The 21,427-nt window shown below is 45.5% G+C and overlaps 1 protein-coding gene across 2 annotated transcripts in view; it reads left to right on the forward strand.

The window, feature by feature from the left end:
* LOC135514202 (zinc finger CCCH domain-containing protein 13-like) overlaps positions 1-21,427 on the forward strand; it is a 42,668-nt gene that overhangs the window by 2,143 nt on the left and 19,098 nt on the right. The window contains exons 1-6 of one of the 2 annotated variants that reach the window (XM_064937499.1): positions 2,480-2,566; positions 3,493-3,631; positions 4,851-6,202; positions 6,306-6,396; positions 7,690-10,665; positions 17,344-17,469. In XM_064937499.1, the coding sequence (XP_064793571.1) occupies positions 4,866-6,202; positions 6,306-6,396; positions 7,690-10,665; positions 17,344-17,469 (4,530 nt within the window). In that variant the 5' untranslated portion in view covers positions 2,480-2,566; positions 3,493-3,631; positions 4,851-4,865. Of the gene's footprint in view, positions 1-2,475; positions 2,567-3,492; positions 3,632-4,850; positions 6,203-6,305; positions 6,397-7,689; positions 10,666-17,343; positions 17,470-21,427 lie in introns of those variants that run through there. The other variant, XM_064937498.1, reaches the window with a different exon arrangement.

Consider the following 21,427-nt stretch of genomic DNA (forward strand, 5'->3'; position numbering starts at 1 on the left):
TGTCCTCTTGATATCGGCGTGTGTCAACAGTAGGTTGCTAATGATGTGATAATAGCCTAGTCAGTTCACCAATGAATGGTAGCCTAGTAGTCAGACCGAACTTGATGGATGAGGTCAGGGATGGAGATCTGAAACAAGTTTATAGGCTGTGTTCAGTTGTTTCATGTTCTAAATACAGTAGGATAAACTACTACATTGCATCTAGTAATTTAATGATTATTTTAGCCCCAACCAAAATTAAGCAGCCAGTTTACATTTTCACAAGTCTATCCACATATACTCCTATTAATTACAATAATCATTTAATATTTAACCTAGAAAAAAATTGAACGTATAATTGAGACCATCTCAATTTCATTATGGACCAAATACCTAGACTATTATGTTGGGTAACATTGTTTGATGTCATTAAAGACTATAGGTTTCAGGAAGTGGCAGTCACAGGTTTAAAATAATACAAAATGTGCTGTCGTGAGGTGCCACTGCAGTGATGAAGTGATACTCGTAATGATTCTTCATGGTTGGCAGTTCTGGACTGAGAGAAATTGCCGTTTTAACGCTAATTTCCTGTAATTCTACACCTTTTGCCATGGGGCTTAAAGAAATTGCAGCTTCAAAGCTATACTGAACACAAATACACAGTGACCTCCCTCATTCTTAAATGGAAGAAGTTTGGAACCACCAACACTCTACCTAGAGCTGGCCGCCCGGCCAAACAGAGCAATCGGGGGAGAAGGGCCTTGGTCAGGGAGGTGGCCAAGAACCCAATGGTCACTCTGACAGAGCTCTAGAGTTCATCTGTGGAGACGGGAGAACATTTCAGAAGGACAACCATCTTTGCAGTACTCCACCAATCAGGCCTTTATGGTAGAGTGGCCAGACGGAAGACACTCCTCAGTAAAAGGCACAAGACAGTCTGCTTGGAGTTTGCCATAAGGCCCCTAAAGGACTCTCAGACCATTAGAAACTAGATTCTCTGGTCTGATGAAACCAAGATGGAACTCGTTTGGCCTGAATGCCGAGCGTCACATCTGGAGGAAACCGGGCACAATCCCTACGGTGAAGCATGGTGGGGGCAGCGTCATGCTGTGGGGATGTTTTTCAGCGGCAGGGAATGGGAGACAAGTCAGGATCCAGGGAAAGATGAACGGCGCAAAGTACAGAGAGATCCTTGATGAAAACCTGCTGCAGAGCGCTCAGGACCGCAGACTGGGGTGAAGGTTCACCTTCCAAAAAGACAACGACCCAAAGCACACAGCCAAGACAACACAGCAGTGGCTTCGGGACCAGTCTCTGAATGTCCTTGAGTGGACCAGCCAGAGCCCGGACTTGAACCCGATCGAGCATCTCTGGAGAGACCTGAAAATAGCTGTGGAGAGACCTGAAAATAGCTGTGGAGAGACCTGAAAATAGCTGTGGAGAGACCTGAAAATAGCTGTGGAGAGACCTGAAAATAGCTGTGCGGCGACGCTCCCCATCCAACCTGACAGAGCTTGAGAGGATCTGCAGAGAAGGGAGAAACTCCCCAAATAGAGGTGTGCCAAGCTTGTAGTGTCATTCCCAAGAAGACTCGAGTCTGTAATCGCTGCCAAAGGTGCTTCAATTAATTACTGAGCAAAGGTTCTGAATATTTACGTAAATGTGATATTTCAGTTTTTTATTTGTAATAAATTAGCTAAAAAAATAATATTTTTGCTTTGTCATTTTAGAATAAGGCTGTAAGGTAACAAAATGCATTCTAGGGCTCATCTCAACCTTAGCTGTGCAGGTGTACTGTACTCTACTTGAAGACATTCTGTCAGAGCTCACAGAAGTTATGATTTTGTCATTCTAAATTATGTCTACTGTATTCTCTTTCCCAGGTATGATTAACTTATTTTGAATCTCTCATAGCAAAGCTCATTCAGTTTTTTTTGTGCCTCATTTGTCTTTATCTGAACGGTAGTCCCTACTCAATTTAATTGCGTGAAATCTCATCCAGATTTAGAATTTGTTATTTGTAATTTAAAAGGCAAATGAGTTGTTTGCAAAGGCAATGACGGTTGTGCAATGCAATTCTTACAGCCAGTGGTTTCTCCTCCCTGCTGTTCCTGGACCCTCCATTAACAGTGCATGTTTAGCAAAGCTGTTTCCTGTCAACAACCACTGCCTCAATTTATCAGACCCCTCTCGCTGTATAACACTCTTTCCTTTTACTCTAATTCCTCCTTTTCTTCTCCATGTTTTATTTGTTATCCAAGTTGTAAATTCTACTATTTATGTGTTAGTCTGTTTTTTGTCCTTTAAAATGTGTATTATGGTATTTCTCTGTGTCTAATTCTGTGTGTTTGCAAAAATATAAATATACTAAATGGTTTTCCGGTGGGAGGTATGAGAGTGTGGAGGTCTATGCTATACTTTGATGTATGCAGCCTCAGGGTCTACAGGAAACAGTTCCTTCCTTCGTAATGACACCAAATTGTGTTCTCTTCTCAGGCTCTTCCTACTCCTTACTCGTGTGATATGACATCACTGCATGGTTACCACAGAAACCAGGGCTCAATTCAGACGGTTGACAGCCAGTCAGGTAAGTGAGGATGGGATTGCCCATAACAACTACTCAGAAGAAATTGCTCCCAAAGCAGAATTAGATCATTTCGCCACCAACTAGTTCTGTGCGTTTAGTGATGCACGGGTTGACTCATAACCCGCAGTCCCTGCAATTTTAGTGCGGGTTTAGGGTCATTGAATATTGTGTAGACGTAGGGCGGGTTGAATACAGTTCTGTTGTAAGTGCATAATCCTTATGACCGGTCAAACTGATGTCATTTGGAAATTGGGACATAATTAACTTTTTAAACTTCATTTTCTCCCCGGTCCATAAACGTCTTTGCCATGTGAAATAAACAGAGATGACAGAGAACTTTACAGATTGAAAGCTTCAATCTAGCTTCAGTCTAGCGATTTCTGACATTCTGCTGAGCACCAGTTTATTTAGTCTTCTCGGGCAACATATAATGACAGAAGAAAAGCTTCATGTATCTAATGATAGACAAGTTGACTAACAAATAGCCTACCAAGATGTCAGAAATTATAAGCAGAAACATATCTAAATTTGTCAAAAATGGTCCTGCATCCCCAGTCAATGTGTTCTGCTGTCTTGCACTGTAGTTTACAGCACATTTTCTATATTAGCGAGTTAGCGTTGGGTTCGCGTCTCAGATTTTCACTTTATCACATATAGTCTGGTGGTTGTGGATGGTTTATTAGCAATTGCGGGCGGTGTGGGTGAATAAAAAGCTGACCCGCGCACGACTACTTTGTTCCCCTCTCAACGTAGGCGAGCAGTCAATCTGTTATAGAGTAGCCTAACTCGAGAAGAACATGTGGAATGCTTTATGACATCTGCAGGAACCTATAAAGCAGTCCACCAAAAATATCTGCTTGTTGACATTGTTGCTCTCCCTCTTCTACCCGTACTGGCCATAACCCTTGGGCTCCCGAGTGGCGCAGCGGTCTAAGGCATTGCATCTCAGTGCTAGAGGTGTCACTACAGACCCTGGTTTGATTCCAGGCTGTATCACTACCGGCTGTGATTGGGAGTCCCATAGGACGGCACACAATTGGCCCATCGTCATCCGGGTTTGGCCGGGTAAGGCCGTCATTGTAAATAAGAATTTGTTCTTAACTGACTTGCCTAGTTAAATAAACGTAAAATAAAATAAGAGGGAACATCTGATTTTACTCAGTGTTTATAGTTATTACATACTTATCCCTTATGTATAACCACAACACATCTCTCATGTGAACAGTTCTCTGATAACCATTCACAACAGGAATCTAGCAAGTTTAGAGATATTGTTAGTGGGGGAGGAGCAAAATATCTTAATTACTCATATCGTTTTTCAATGGAATTCCCCTTTTACTGCCATAGGCCAGACCTGTCTTGCATTACCACACTGACTCTATGGAAAAGACTCCTAGGAGAGTGAGCCTTCCTGCATCTGCCTCTCTGATACTGTTTTCTGATGAAGCTCTGTAATCTTCAGATTACTGTTGATCCTCAAAACAACCACCAGACAGTCATTGAGCTGTCAGGATTTCTGCTGTCTCACCTGCAGAAGTAGTCTGAGGTTCACTCGCTATGCTGCCAATGAACTGAACCCTTCCCATATCCAGGGAACTGAACCCTTCCCATATCCAGGGAACTGAACCCTTCCCATATCCAGGGAACTGAACCCTTCCCATATCCAGGGAACTGAACCCTTCCCATATCCAGGGAACTGAACCCTTCCCATATCCAGGGAACTGAACCCTTCCCATATCCAGGGAACTGAACCCTTCCCATATCCAGGGAACTGAACCCTTCCCATATCCAGGGAACTGAACCCTTCCCATATCCAGGGAACTGAACCCTTCCCATATCCAGGGAACTGAACCCTTCCCATATCCAGGGAACTGAACCCTTCCCATATCCAGGGAACTGAACCCTTCCCATATCCAGGGAACTGAACCCTCCAGAGGAGATGGATGTCTCCCTCTCCCCCTGGCTGAGGCCTGCCATACTGATGAATGGCCTCTGTTTAACAGCACATCTGCTTCTAGAGCAGCCAGCCACAACGCTGGGTGCATGACTCCTCCAAAGGTAAAGTCCAGAGTGATGCCCAGATAGAGGAAGTCTGCCTTGGTTCTCCCATGTTCCTGATGATGTGAAGGCCACATTCCTAGTACAGTCATTACATTGCATCAGAGAGAGAAGTGGCAGTAGGACTCACTAAGTAGTACACATCATTTATTGGATTATGGTTTTACTGTTAAACGTACAGTTAATGGCCAAGATTGCTGATAGAGGTTTGTACATTTCTCTCTAGGTGTTTTTCACAGGGATGGCTGCACAAGTGGAGGTACAGACTGGGGAGGTGGGAAGGACAGGTGTAGGGGGGCGACTGCACCTCAGCCCTCTGGCTGACTCCAGCAACAAGAGCCTAACAGAGGGCCCATCCAACACCCAGGGCTCCCTCATCATCACTCCAGAGTCCAGTAAGCCTGTCCCTGCACCCAAACCACGGCTCACTCCCAAACCTTTCGCTGTGGAGAAAAACCCCACCATCCGGCCCATACTTGCTCCTAAGCCTAATACCAAGCCCCGACCAGAGCCCACTCGCCCTACTTTTTACAAACCTGACCCTCCCAACGGCCCAAAACCTCAGCACCCGAACGTTACCAGCAAACACAGGCCAGTGTCTACCAACCATAGCCGTCCTGCTCCTACCTCCTACAAACCCTCTCCCAAGTTGAGCACGGGACAAACCACCAAGCCTGTAGCCCAGCCCTTCAAACCCGCCCCTCTAACACTTGGGGACCACAGCAAACCAACTCCTTCCCAACCGATGGGGCGTCAGAAGCCAGCTGCGGCAGGCTTGTCCCACTCACAAGGCCCTAAGAAACCCCCTTCAGTGGAATGGTCCGGATCCACCAAGCAGGAGAAGGAATGTGGCAAAACAGCATCCAATATCAGAGCTGGAGGAGCCTATTTGACCAGAGCCAAGTCAATGGGCTTCCTCCGTCAGATAGGGCTAGAGGGGGAGGAGAGGAAGAAGGATGAAGGGCCAGAGGTCACAGTTCAACTCCGAACCCAGTCTACAGGCTCCAGGCCTAGACCTGTGTCGGCTATCTTCCTACCCTCTCCCACTCAGGCTGAGTCGTCCTCCCCAGCTGATCGCTGGGTCGGGAGACGGCCCCTTTCAGCCGACCTCACCTCCAAGTTTGAGTCCATTGGCCTGTCTCTGCACCGTGGCTCTCCTGCCAAGACTGGCAGCAAGGAAAACAGTCCAGAGGAGGGAGCACTGCTACGGAGGAGAGAGGGGGAGACGGGAGCAGAGGGGACCATTGCTACACCACAGGCCCCAGACAGCAAGCCTTCAGCCCTAGCACAAGGGAGTGAGAAGAAAGAGGAAGAGAAGGATGAGGGAAAGGGTGTAGGAAGCATTAAGAGACGGATCAGTCTCTTGCTCGATTCCTCTTCTTCCTCTCCTGTGGTTCCTCTCCGTGTTGCTGCCCAAGGACCGGAGTCTTCCTCTCCAGTGCAGCCAGTCCCAGAGGCAGATGTACCACAGGGTGGTGTTAAACAGCGAATCAAGAAGCTAACAGAAGATACTGTTACGCCACCTGCTCAGACCCTGGCTGTTAAACCCCGCCCTCTGCCCCCTGACCTGACCAAAAGGTAGGAGCTCCTCACCACCTTCAGTCTGCCTGTCTCTGTCATGTTTATGACTCTCCCATTGTCATTACCGTTCTTGTGGGATGTGTGTGTTTCTCTTCATCAGGTTTGGCTCTGAGAAGTCCACAGACCTCGGCAGTCCCTCTCCTAGTAAAGCGACAGACCGACATGAGAGTGACACTGATCCTCAAGGGAGGGTAAGAGAGGTTGTGGAATTTGCTTAGATTAATATAGGTGATTTGGTGAAGGATTGCAATGAGCCTTGTGAGAATTTCTCTAACTCCTGTGCCAACCAGACAAACTCAGAGGAAACACAGCTGTCTTTAATAGGCCAACAATGAGGTTACAGTTAAATCCTTGGTCCTCAGTGAACAAAGTCAAGTTTTCTATTTAGCTGTAAATATAGAATGAGACTGATTCCAGCAATTTACTAATTTACTGCCCTTAAAGCAAATTATCAGAGTTATGTTAAGTTGATGGATAAACTTAATCAGCCACCATTAGTGGCGCAGCGGTCTAAGGCACTGCATCGCAATGCTATAGGTGTCACTACAGACCCGGGTTCGATCCCGGGCTGTATCACAACTGGCCGTGATTGGGAGTCCCATAGGGCGGCGCACAATTGGCCCAGCATCATCCGGGTTAGGGGAGTGTTTGGCCGGCATAGGCCGTCATTGTAAATAAGAATTTTGTTCTTAACTGACTTGCCTAGTTAAATAAAGGTTAAATTAAAAAAATATGAAACAAACCAGTTAAATGATCTTGATTGAGTTAAGTGAAGTGCCTCTGTTATACCACTGGGAGGACTGGAGTGCTTGTACTGTATGTTCCCCATCTTGTTTTACAGTCACTTTGTTTGATGAGCAACATCTAAAGATGACTTTGTGAATACAGTATATTCCTTTATTTTAATTGAAAAATAAGTTGTTTAGGTTTCTGACAGTTAATGTAATGAATAGTAGTTTCTTAGTTTGCCCCTGTAAGCCTGAAATGCCTAAGCTATATGCCCATTATAATGACTATATTCCTGGGAAAATTCTGATTTGCATTTCAAGTCTCAAACACTCTGGGCACCATTTACTTTCTCTGAATCAGTCTTTGTCTTGGAGCATACAAGCGAAGAGAACGTCACTGCCACAAAGGTACAAAGAGCTTTGAAATCAAAGCCAGGGCATTAGTCATCTCTGGTGGTTCTTTGTGCGTTATGAAACATGCTGAGAGTGAAGCACTGGGAAAAGGTCAACACAGTGAGGCTTTGATTACCACCTCAGCACCACACCCACTTTCATGGGCCCAACAAAGAGGAGTGGGATCCACTTTCTGCCCAGACACAGTTGCCTCACTCAATCACTTGTCTTTGTATCACCCTCTCTTTTTATCTGTCATTATATAATAACAACAGCAAATAATACTAAGTTTATGATGATCATGCAGACAGTGTCCAGAATCTGAATTAACATGGGCCAACTCTTTCAATGACCCAATTCTAGGGGCAGGACTCAGTCTTCATCTTCAGTAACCAAAGGAAGGTGGATGAACACGCCAGAGAGTCCAAAGAGCAGCCCACCCAGACCTTTTCTGACCCCTCAGCTGGAAGGACTGTGGCACAGCGGGGGCTGGAGATTGAGGCCCAGGAGAGCCACCCGAGCAGTGGGGTGCAGACTGTGCGAGCAGCCCTGTTTGAGAATGTGGTGGAGAGACACAGCGTGCTGGTGATGGAGGAGGACAGAGCGCAGAACAACACAAAGAGCTGTCCCAAGAGAAGTGTCTCTCTCAAACTGGGGGATGGGGAGAAAGGCGGGAGCCTGGTCACCTCCCCCTATCGCGAGCCTGTGTCTCCCTCCAGCCCGCTTCGTGTGGAGCACTTGTTTGACACGGTGCAGGCGGTGGGAGAGAGGAGAGCCGTTAGTGAGAGTGTCCCCTCGGCACAGCTGGAGGACAAGGCCATGACCCTCCGTTCCAGGCATTCTGAGGGGAACAGGCCAGCTAGGGCTGAGCCAGTGGAGAAGAGAACTGCTCGTGTCCAAGGAAACCTCAGTTCGACTCAGAGGGGAGCACCAGCCTCCCGACATGAACAGGGACCACGCTACCTCAGGGTTGGAGCTCTGCAGAAGTGGAATACCTCTGAGGTGGATAGGGGGGAAGAGGTAGAGAAAGGAAGGCAAAGGGAAAAGGAGAGGGAGAGAAAGGAGGAGGAGAAAGAGAGGCAGAGGGAAGCGGAGAGGAGGATGCAAATGGCTGTAGAGAGGGAGAAGCCGACAGAGCAGGACAGGGAGAGAGAGGAAGTGGCAGCACCGAAGCGTTTGAAAATGCTGGAGGCAGATGAGCAGCCACCCAAACCCAGGGCCACCTACTTTGCTCTGACTGGTCAGATTCAGGAAGTCATATCCCATGGGGATGAGGGAACAGAGAAAGGGGACATGGAAGTGCCCTTTGATTTCTCTGTGATGTCTGGACAATGGGGTTCTCAAGGGAAGGTAAAAAGGAACCCCTCTCTAGTCAAAACTTTTGGTACAAGCTCCCAAGGTCAAGAACAAGAAGAGGAACTGATGGAGAGGAAGCAAACACAGGAAAGGAAAAGTGAAACGGCATGGGACAGAAAGACCGGGATGGATGAGATGGAAATAGAAAAACAGAAACAAGTTCTTGAGGAAGTAAGAGAATTGGAGAGGGAGAAAGCACGTCAGAGGGAGAGAAAGGAGTTTGGGAGGGAGAAACAGAGACAGCTGGAAATTGAGAGACAGAAACAGTTAGAATATGCTAGAAAGAGACAGATGGAGAAGCAGAGAGAGTTAGAAAGGGAGAGACAAAATGAGTTGGAAAAGGAGACACAGAGAGAGTTGGAAAGACTGTGTGAGCTGGAGAGACCGTGTGAGCTGGAGAGGGAGAGACAGTGTGAGCTGGAGAGGGAGAGACAGTGTGAGCTGGAGAGGGAGAGACAGTGTGAGCTGGAGAGGGAGAGACAGTGTGAGCTGGAGAGGGAGAGACAGTGTGAGCTGGAGAGGGAGAGACAGTGTGAGCTGGAGAGGGAGAGACAGTGTGAGCTGGAGAGGGAGAAAGAGTTTAAAAGGGAGCGGCAGCGACAGTTCGACTTAGAGAGACAGAAGAAGTTGGAGAGACAGATGGTTGAAGAGTTGGAGGAAATAAAAGAAATGGAGACAAGGCAACTGTTTAGGTTTGAAAAGCAGAAGCAGGCTGAGAGAGAGAGACAACAGCTTCTGGAGCTTGAAAAGCAGATACTGAGAGAGAAGATGGAGAGAGAGGAGCAGGAGAAGATGGGACAACAAGCAATACAACAGGAGGTAGACCGGGAGAGACAGAGGGAGCTGGAGCGGGAGAGACAGAGGGAGCTGGAGCGGGAGAGACAGAGGGAGCTGGAGCGGGAGAGACAGAGGGAGCTGGAGCGGGAGAGACAGAGGGAGCTGGAGCGGGAGAGACAGATGGAGCTGGAGCGGGAGAGACAGAGGGAGCTGGAGCGGGAGAGACAGAGGGAGCTGGAGCGGGAGAGACAGAGGGAGCTGGAGCGGGAGAGACAGAGGGAGCTGGAGCGGGAGAGACAGAGGGAGCTGGAGCGGGAGAGACAGAGGGAGCTGGAGCGGGAGAGTGTAGAAGAATTGGAGATAATAAAGGAGCTGGAGAGAAGACAACTGCTTGAGAAACAGAATGAGAGCGCGAGACAACAGCTTCAAAAGCAGAGACTGAGGGAGAAGATGGAGAAAGAGGAGCAGGAAAATATGAGACAGGTAGCTAGACAACAGGAGGCAGAGAGACAGAGAATCCTGGAGAGACAGAGGAGAGAGAACCAGGAGAGGGGGGTGCTGGACTCCTTACCTCTCAGACCTAAAGTGCTGGATCTAGACTCTGTGTCTCTGGGTGACCTGCACTCCAGAGGCAGTCCCCACTCCCCTGGTGCCCGATGGAAGCATCCATCTCCCCGGGGAGAGGACCATTACAGGCCTGGCATCCTGGACATAGACTCATTCAGGTCCCAGACCCAGATGCAGCCCTCGCCCACTAGAGAAGTGTTCCCTATTGCTGGCATCAAGGGCTCAGACCCAGGTAGTGGGGTGAGATCCCACACTCCAGAGAGGGAAGTTAGCCGTAGGGTGGGTTCAATGGGGCGACCCAGCCCAGTGTGGGCCCCCACTCAGCAGGAGCTGTGGGAGCAAAGACTAGGATTCAATGAGGAATCGGTGGATAGGCCCATGGCTGGACCAGAACCACCCAGGAAGCCTGCCAATAAACCCAGCCTGGAGCAGCTCCTCCACAGGCAGTTGGACAGGGCAACGGCCCCCATTCTGGTCCCAGAGAGACGCTGGTCTGGTATGCCCAGTGAAGCATCCTTCCCCAGGAGAGAGCCCCACAGCCCTAGGTCCCCCATGGAGCAGACCTGGTTCCCGCAGGACTCAGGGCCCCAGGGGCACAGGGTAGAGGCCAGAGGACAGAGGAGATCTCAGGGCTCCCAGGTAAGAAAAGTATCTTATAGAGAGACCTAGGCTATGTGAGTGAATGGCATCTACAGAGCACAACATTCAGTGAATTCAACCAGTAATAATGGCCAATTAAAAAAGGACCATTGCTTACTTACTCCTTTTTTAAATTTGTATTGTTTTACTGCATTTGGAGAATATCATACTCAGACCTTTCGGCTTTCGCCTTCTGAGTGTAGCTTAAAATCTTACAATCAGGAACAACTTTTGCTTCTAACCAGGTTAGTCATCTGCCAATCTTGTTTACCTGTTTCAGGGCTCTCCAACCCAGTTCCTGGAAAGCTACCCTCCTGTAGGTTTTCATTCGAACCCTGTTCCTGGAAAGCTACCCTCCTGTAGGTTTTCATTCAAACTCTGTTCCTGGAAAGCCACCCTCCTGTAGGTTTTCTCTTGAACCCTGGTTGTAACTAACCTGATTCAGCTTATCAACCAGCTAATTATTGGAATCAGCTCTCCAGGAACAGGGTTGGAGTGACAATCTACAGTAAGGTAGCTCTCCAGGAACAGGGTTGGAGAGCCCTGACCTGTATACATGTTACAATCACAAAGAAAGTACAGAATTGTAAGATATGGGAGCGGGCGCAGAAGGCAGTTGGGAGTGTCAGGCGTGAACCGTTCAGTGATCAATTACCTTAGGTGTACTTTATGAGTTAGCCCCACATATTTATGAACAGCTTGGTGTCTTTTGTGGCAAGCTCTCTCATAAATTGTTATAAGGTATACCCAAGTATATCCAAGATGGCATAGCAGTTCAGACGTCTTTTGTCCTCGTCTTGTCGTGTCCCATATATTTATATATATATATATATATAACTTTTTTCATACATTTTTTAATTTAAATTTTCCATAAACTCATCCTCAAAACACTCCTGCAACCCGCCTCACCAATTTATATTTATAAAAAAGTATTATTTACCTCAAATCTGTAATCATCCAAGAAGCTAGCCAGAAACTCCAAGAAGCTAGCGAGAAACTAGCCAGAAGCTAGCCAGAAGCTAGCCAGGAGCTAGTTAAAGCTTTCGTCGATTCCGGAGCGTACATCAGTTGTTCCGGAGCTAGCCAGCTGAGGAGTTCCATCAATCACTCCTGGGCTGCGGTCACCTATCCGGACCCGTTTTGCTGCCTACGAGGAGCCCCACCGGGCCTTCACGGCAGACGTTGTCTACCCGAGGGAGTTATCCGTCTGGTTTCTCCGTCGCGATGTTGCCTGGGCACCCATCTGCGGCATGCTAGCCATTAGCTGTCTTATCGGCTGCTATCTGAATAGATAATCGGACAATTTTTTTTATTTATTTATTGTTATTGTTTTTTTCTTTTTTTTCTTGGGCCTCTAGCTATATCTATTGTTTTTATTTTTGTTGTTGTGTGATTTGGATTGGTCCCCTCTACCACACGGAACCCCACTAATCTACTGACGGAGCGCAAGAGGTGGCTAATAACAGATGTCCATCCTATGCTAGCTTGCTACCGATGGCCTGGCTGGCTGTCTGGATCGCCGTGACCCCCAACCAACCTCTCCACTCTCTGGACCCTTTTGATCACTCGACTAAGCATGCCTCTCCTTAATGTCAATATGCCTTGTCCATTGCTGTTCTGGTTAGTGTTTATTGGCTTATTTCACTGTAGAGCCTCTAGTCCTACTCACCATACCTTATCCAACCTATTAGTTCCACCACCCACACATGCAATGACATCTCCTGGTTTCAATGATGTTTCTAGAGACAATTTCTCTCTCTTCATCACTCAATACCTAGGTTTACCACCACTGTATTCACATCCCACCATACCTTTGTCTGTACATTATACCTTGATGCTATTTTATCGCCCCCAGAAACATCCTTTTACTCTCTGTTCCAGACGTTCTAGAAGACCAATTCTCATTGCTTTCAGCCGCACCCTTATTCTACTCCTCTTCTGTTCCTCTGGCGATGTAGAGGTGAATCCAGGCCCTACAGTGCCTTGCTCCACTCCTATTCACCAGGCGCTCTCTTTTGACGACTTCTGTAACCGTAATAGCCTTGGTTTCATGCATGTTAACATTAGAAGCCTCCTCCCTAAGTTTGTTCTATTCACTGCTTTAGCACACTCTGCCAACCCGGATGTTCTAGCTGTGTCTGAATCCTGGCTTAGGAAGACTACCAAAAATTCTGAAATTTTAATTCCAAACTACAACCTTTTCAGACAAGATAGAACTGCCAAAGGGGGCGGTGTTGCAATCTACTGCAAAGATAGCCTGCAGAGTTCTGTCCTATTATCCAGGTCTGTACCCAAACAATTTGAACTTCTACTTTTAAAAATCCACCTCTCTAAAAACAAGTCTCTCACCGTTGCAGTCTGCTATAGACCACCCTCTGCCCCCAGTTGTGCTCTGGACACCATATGTGAACTGATTGCCCCCCATCTATCTTCAGAGCTCATGCTGCTAGGCGACCTAAACTGGAACATGCTTAACACCCCAGCCATCCTACAATCTAAACTTGATGCCCTCAATCTCACACAAATTATCAATGAACCTACCAGGTACCTCCCCAAAGCCTTAAACACGGGCACCCTCATAGATATCATCCTAACCAACTTGCCCTCTAAATACACCTCTGCTGTCTTCAACCAAGATCTCAGCGATCACTGCCTCATTGCCTGCATCCGTAATGGGTCAGCGGTCAAACGACCCCCACTCATCACTGTAAAACGCTTCCTGAAACACTTCAGCGAGCAGGCCTTTCTAATCGACCTGGCCGGGGTATCCTGGAAGGATATTGATCTCATCCCGTCAGTAGAGGATGCCTGGATATTTTTTTTAAATGCCTTCCTAACCATCTTAAATGAACATGCCCCATTCAAGAAATTTAGAACCAGGAACAGATGTAGCCCTTGGTTCTCCCCAGACCTGACTGCCCTTAACCAACACAAAAACATCCTATGGCGTTCTGCATTAGCATCGAACAGCCCCCGTGATATGCAGCTGTTCAGGGAAGCTAGAAACCATTATACACAGGCAGTTAGAAAAGCCAAGGCTAGCTTTTTCAAGCAGAAATTTGCTTCCTGCAACACTAACTCAAAAAAATTCTGGGACACTGTAAAGTCCATGGAGAATAAGAACACCTCCTCCCAGCTGCCCACTGCATTGAAGATAGGAAACACTGTCACCACTGATAAATCCACCATAATTGAGAATTTCAATAAGCATTTTTCTACGGCTGGCCATGCTTTCCACCTGGCTACTCCTACCCCGGTCAACAGCACTGCACCCCCCACAGCAACTCGCCCAAGCTGCAAAATCTGGACCCCTACAAATCAGCCGGGCTAGACAATCTGGACCCTTTCTTTCTAAAATTATCTGCCGAAATTGTTGCCACCCCTATTACTAGCCTGTTCAACCTCTCTTTCGTGTCGTCTGAGATCCCCAAAGATTGGAAAGCAGCTGCGGTCATCCCCCTCTTCAAAGGGGGGACACTCTTGACCCAAACTGCTACAGACCTATATCTATCCTACCATGCCTTTCTAAGGTCTTCGAAAGTCAAGTCAACAAACAGATTACCGACCATTTCGAGTCTCACCATACCTTCTCTGCTATGCAATCTGGTTTCAGAGCTGGTCATGGGTGCACCTCAGCCACACTCAAGGTCCTAAACGATATCTTAACCGCCATCGATAAGAAACATTACTGTGCAGCCGTGTTCATTGATCTGGCCAAGGCTTTCGACTCTGTCAATCACCACATCCTCATCGGCAGACTCAACAGCCTTGGTTTCTCAAATGATTGCCTCGTCTGGTTCACCAACTACTTCTCTGATAGAGTTCAGTGTGTCAAATCGGAGGGTCTGCTGTCCGGACCTCTGGCAGTCTCTATGGGGGTGCCACAGGGTTCAATTCTTGGACTGACTCTCTTCTCTGTATACATCAATGAGGTCGCTCTTGCTGCTGGTGTGTCTCTGATCCACCTCTACGCAGACGACACCATTATGTATACTTCTGGCCCTTCTTTGGACACTGTGTTAACAACCCTCCAGGCAAGCTTCAATGCCATACAACTCTCCTTCCGTGGCCTCCAATTGCTCTTAAATACAAGTAAAACTAAATGCATGCTCTTCAACCGATCGCTACCTGCACCTACCCGCCTGTCCAACATCACTACTCTGGACGGCTCTGATTTAGAATACATGGACAACTACAAATACTTAGGTGTCTGGTTAGACTGTAAACTCTCCTTCCAGACCCATATCAAATATCTCCAATCCAAAGTTAAATCTAGAATTGGCTTCCTATTTCGCAACAAAGCATCCTTCACTCATGCTGCCAAACATACCCTTGTAAAACTGACCATCCTACCAATCCTCGACTTTGGCGATGTCATTTACAAAATAGCTTCCAATACCCTACTCAACAAATTGGATGCAATCTATCACAGTGCAATCTGTTTTGTCACCAAAGCCCCATATACTACCACCATTGCGACCTGTACGCTCTCGTTGGCTGGCCCTCGCTTCATACTCGTCGCCAAACCCACTGGCTCCATGTCATCTACAAGACTCTGCTAGGTAAAGTCCCCCCTTATCTCAGCTCGCTGGTCACCATAGCATCTCCCACCTGTAGCACTCGCTCCAGCAGGTATATCTCTCTAGTCACCCCCAAAACCAATTCTTTCTTTGGTCGCCTCTCCTTCCAGTTCTCTGCTGCCAATGACTGGAACGAACTACAAAAAGCACTGAAACTGGAAACACTTATCTCCCTCACTAGCTTTAAGCACCAACTGTCAGAGCAGCTCACAGATTACTGCACCTGTACATAGCCCACCTATATTTTAGCCCAAACAACTACCTCTTTCCCTACTGTATTTTATTTATTTATTTATTTATTTTGCTCCTTTGCACCCCATTATTTTTATTTCTACTTTGCACATTCTTCCATTGCAAATTTACCATTCCAGTGTTTTACTTGCTATATTGTATTTACTTTGCCACCATGGCCTTTTTTTGCCTTTACATCCCTTTATCTCACCTCATTTGCTCACATCGTATATAGACTTGTTTATACTGTATTATTGACTGTATGTTTGTTTTGCTCCATGTGTAACTCTGTGTCGTTGTATGTGTCGAACTGCTTTGCTTTATCTTGGCCAGGTCGCAATTGTAAATGAGAACTTGTTCTCAACTTGCCTACCTGGTTAAATAAAGGTGAAATTAAAATAAATAAATAAAAGTAAGCGGACACCTAAGGCAATTAAGTTGATTCTTTAATGGTTCCTGATACTTTTGGCCATGTGACTTTCAACATGGCACCGTTATAGGATGCCACCTTTCCAAGTCAGTTTGTCAAATTTCTACCCTGCTAGAGCTGTCCCGGTCAACTGTAAGTCCTGTTATTGTGAAGTGGAAACATCTAGAAGCAACAATGGCTCATCCGCGAAGTGGTAGGCCACACAAGCTCACAGAACAGGTCCGGCGAGTGCTGAAGCGTGTAGCGTGTAAAAATCATCTGTCCTCGTTTGCAACACTGCCGAATTCCAAACTACCTCTGGAAGCAATATCAGCACAATAACTGTTCCCGCGGGAGCTTCATGAAATGGGTTTTCATGGCCGAGCAGCTGCACACAAGCTTAAGCTCGGCATGCGCAATGCCAAGGTCTGTTGAAGTGGTGTAAAACTCGCCGCCATTGGACTCTGGAGCAGTGGAAACCTGTTCTCTGGAGTGATGAATCACACTTCAGTCGCTGGCAGTCCGACGGAAGAAACTGGGTTTGGCGGATGCTAGGACAATGCTACCTGCCCCAATGCATAGTGCCAACTGTAAAGTTTGGTGGAAGATAGATATATTGTCTGGGGCTGTTATTCATGGTTCAGGCTGTGCCCCTTAGTTCCAGTGAAGGGGAATCTCAACGCTATGGCATACAATGACATTCTAGACAATTCTGTGGCAACACTTTGGCTAAGGCCCTTTCCTGTTTCAGCATGACAATGCCCCCGTGCACAAAGCGCGGCCCATGCAGAAATGGTTTGTCGGGATTGGTGTGGAAGAACTTGACTGGCCTGCGCAGAGCCCTGACCTCAACCCCATCGAACAACTTTGTGATGAATTGGAACACCGACTACAAGCCAGGCCAAATCGACCAACATCAGTGCCTGACCTTGTGGCTGAATGGAAGCAAGTCCCTTCAGCAAGGTTCCAACAAATAAATAGTTGAACGCCTTTCCAGCAGACTAGAGGCTGTTATAGCAGCAAAGGGGGACCAGCTCCATATTAATGCTAATGATTTTGGAATGAGATGTTCTACGGGCAAGTGTCCACATACCTTTGGCCATGTAGTGTACTCTCAATTGTCTTCCGTGCCCACTTCCATATCCTATAATTCTGTATGTTTTGTGTGATTGTAACATGTAGACCAGAGAAGCCATCCCTGATTGGTAAATGACTAACTACCCTGATTAGAAGCACCTGAACGGTGCTCACATGTGTTCCCTAGAAAAGTTGTTCCTGATTCTAAGATTTGAACCTGCACACTGAAGGCAAAAGCCGAAATGTCGGTGTGTGTTGTTCTCCTAATGCACTGAAATAATCTTTGTGCAGAGCCATCTCCCTTTTTACCTATGTGAATATAACCAGAACAAGGGCTTTCGTGTAAACATTCTATTTAATTCTACTATCCCTGTGTCTTAGGAGCTGAACCGGATGAGGTCCCGCAGTGTGTCCCGTCGATCGGCCCCATCTGAGAGTGCTGTGGAGGGGAGCCTGTCCAGGATGAGGAGCAGGAGTGCACATAGAGAGAGGGACCGACAGAGCTGGGTGAGTCATGATGCTCTGTTTCCATGCACACGGGTATAAACACACACAATCCCCAAATTTCTGACTCAAAGCTGGATGAGTTTCAGAAATGAGCTTCTGCTACAGTGATATTACACTGCTTCAACATGGTAGCGATTGGAGCCCCCTCGATTCTATGTTTAATCAATGTTTCCTTTCGAGCTGATTCTCACAGAAGGCCCCAGTTATTTGGAAAAAAATAAGCTTGTATATAACTTCAGTTGCTGGGTTTGTTGGTTGGTTGTGTGTGTGTTTTGTTACAGTAGGGTGGAGTAGGAATGCAGTTAGTTCACTGGGAGAGTTGAGTGCTATGTGGAGCACTGGGAGTAATGAGTTGATGAGTAATGTGAAAGGCATGGTCTCACTCATCTCCACCCTCTTTCACCTCACATAGCAGAGAAATTGAGGCCAGATATGTTCTCAGGTCTGTAATTCAGGATTGTCATTAGCTAATACATGCATGTACTGCTCACTTTGACAGCATCCTGTTTGCATAGCTGAAAGAATGCTCTGCTGTGAAATTGGCTGTAGTGATATTGATATTACTTTTATTTAAAGCTACAATATGTAACTTTTTGCGTGACCCACAAAATTCACCTAAAAATGTGAGTTATGGATCTGTCATTCTCATTGAAAGCAAGTCTAAGAAGCGGTAGATGTGTTCTATGTGCGCTATTTCTATGCGTCACGTTTTAAGTTTGGTTTTTCCGTCTTTAACTTTCGGTTTTGTACACGAGCTTCAAATAGCTGAAAATACAATATTTTTGGTTATGGAAAATATATTTTACAGCGGTGTAGATGGTACAATGATTCTCTACACTTTACTTGCTTGTTTTGTCACATAAACTGAAATTAGGAGAACTATTAGAATTTTAGCAACCAGGAAATGGTGGAGCGACTTCTGCGTAGTGCATTTTTAAAAGGACCGGACCCTTTTTTTTCTTCTCAATTTTCACCTAAAATGACATACCCAACTCTAACTTCCTGTAGCTCAGGACCTGAAGCAAGGATATGGATATTATTGATAGCATTTGAAGGGAAACACTTTGAAGTTTGTGGAAATGTGAAATTAATGTAGCAGAATAACACATTTGATCTGATAATACAAAGAAGAAAAAACCATGTTTTTTTATGCAAGAGAAAGGCCAATATATGACTTAGATTTGACACTAGATGGCAGCAGTGTATGTACAAAGTTTTAGACTGATTCAATAAACCATTGTATTTTTTCTTCAAAATGTTGTATCAAGACTGCCCAAATGTGCCTAATTTGGTTTATTAATACAGTTTCATGTTCATAACTGTGCACTCTCCTCAAACAATAGCATGGTATTCTTTCACTGTAATAGCTACTGTAAATTGGACAGGGCAATTAAATCATTTTAATCCAAGCTTTCTGCCCATATCAGATATGTCTGTGTCCTGGGAAATGTTCTTGTTACTTACAACCTCATGCTAATCACACTAGCCTACATTAGCTAAACCGTCCCGCTGGGGGGGACCCTGGTCCTGTAGAGGTTTTAAGCACCTGTCTACATATCAGCCTGTGCTACAAAGGATTCCATCCAGAAACAAAACAAGTTTATATCAGCCCAAGTGTAAATGGCTGAAAGGGAAATTTTATAAGCATACCAATATATTCATTAGATTAGAAGAAAATGAATGGGGGAACAAATTCAGCTTTGATTTGATAAGGCACAGCTGCCATCCCAGTGTTACTCCATGATGAGTTTTTGCGTGTGTTTGTCACCACCTGCTGGTCTGTGGTTGTTGTGTAATACAATATGTTGAGAGCCTGAGTGGTGCAATTACCACAGGGTTTCCTTGAGCCGGTAATAGCCGGCGTTTGGCCGTTTTTTGTATTATGATTTTTTTATTAAAAGAAATGCCATTTGCAAAATAATTATTTTTAGGTTCTTTATTGATAGAAATATCAGCGGATGTAAATACATATGACTGGTCATGCTTATTGGTCTATAGGTTCATTTGCATAATTTTGAGGAATTAAATCGGGGCGTGTGTACAGTATATTTGTTATGTATCTTATTTATCACACACATACAGAGCCTTTAAGCCGAAAATCTGTCAGACCGTGTGAACTGCTGCTACAGCATCTCAAACAGCAAATACATAGAAAACGGAAGGCAGGCCTCATCAGCACATTACACAGCACTTTACAATGAGCTGGAGGCATTATTCATTTTGAAAACACACTTAATTGTTTAAAACCTGAGCGTTTTACTACATATTATGAGGCATGTCTTACCTTGCGTTAAAGAAGCCTGGCCCAAATCAATTATTTTATACAAGCTTTCTTTGGTTGCTCAGTAGCCAGAGGCACAATCATAGTCATATTACTAAGCAACCCATGCTAGTTGTTGCATATTAGATCTCCCTTCTTTCTAACAGATATTTTCATCTGTCACATGAAACCATTCGCATGTGGTGTGCTTTTGACAAGTGTTTTCTAGCTAATTGCATTATATTGTGTGGATTGTTGCGCTTATAATGTGAATAAATAATATTTTGAACATTTTAAGCTAAACATTCTGATCTGGCTCATTTAGCTTTTTAATTATTTTATTTTTAATGTAGCCTACTGGTTCTATGAATTTGGGATGCATCGTCCACAACTGTCCCAGATTCTGTTTGGAATTGAGTATTTCTTTCTTAACAAGCTGACCAATAGAATAGGTACATTTCTCTATTATGGGGGATAGTAGATTGCCATTGGCTACTGATTTAGCTGTTTGTTACTCTTCTTGTTGGCGGAGGGAAAGTAAATATGGACAGTTATTCTAACATCTTCAAAGTGCACAGCAGAATTCGGTAAGAAGGACCGCACATCGTTGCATCCTCGATTTGCATGTTCTGTGAAGACATTTACATTTGATTTCTGTCATTCTGAGCACCGTAGGTGGACACCCTAATTAGGTTATACACCCAATCAATGTACATGGGTCTGGCAAATTTCTCAAATGTCCAGTAAATTAAAATGTTGCCAGTCAAATGTCAGATGCCACATTTTCTCAATGGAAACCCTGGGATTCTAGTGTTTAATTGTGTAGAGCAACTGGAGATGCCAGTGTGAAATACCTGGTCTAGACTGAATTACTGACATAAGTTGTGGGAAAAGGTGTAGGTGTTTTATATCATTTCAGTTTAGGGGAACAAGGGGATTCATTAAAGATGGGAAATTGCTTTTCTATCAGCACGTGTTAATGATTTGCTGTTGTGATTAGTGTTTTTCTGTATCAGTATGGAGGTTAGGCCTGCTATGAGAGTGCACTATGGGAAATGTGTCTCTCTCTCAAGAGATCACACTGGTATGATCACATCATTACTAATGCCATGGTTAGAGAGGGCAGAGGAAGTGAAGAGGGGTAAAGACAGACAGATGGTCGCTGGGCTCAGAGACATGGTGCACTACATTAGGCTGTCCTGCTGTCTGAGGCTTCTACACTGGCTGTGGGTAAGTGATGGGAGATCGTTAATCAGAGCAAGGAAGCAAGTAGGGCTATGAATTACCAAGGACCGACCTCACAATACGATATTAGATACCATTATTAGATGCCAATATATGTATTGTGATTCAATACTGCTATTTTCTGGTGAAATTCGATGTTCCAAATATATTTCTCACTAAGTCTGCAGCAGAGGGACAAGAGACGGCATGAGAAAGGGAGTTTATCAGTCATGGGAAATAAGTGGTGAAAACATGTTGACTCATCGTTTAAAAAGATGCTGGAGAACAAGCTATAACAGCGTTTTGGCACAGGTAGCGTCGACTAGCTAGCAAAAAAAAACAATGATAATTGGAGTCCAAGTATCAATATTAAAATAATAATTGCAATATGTAAGTGTATTGATCCCCCATCACTAGAAGCAAGGGAGAGGACAGACTAAAAGAGGCCTTCGTATAGCTACGAATGTGTGGCTA

Source organism: Oncorhynchus masou, chromosome 25 (assembly GCF_036934945.1).
Source record: "Oncorhynchus masou masou isolate Uvic2021 chromosome 25, UVic_Omas_1.1, whole genome shotgun sequence".
Classification (NCBI taxonomy): domain Eukaryota; kingdom Metazoa; phylum Chordata; class Actinopteri; order Salmoniformes; family Salmonidae; genus Oncorhynchus; species Oncorhynchus masou.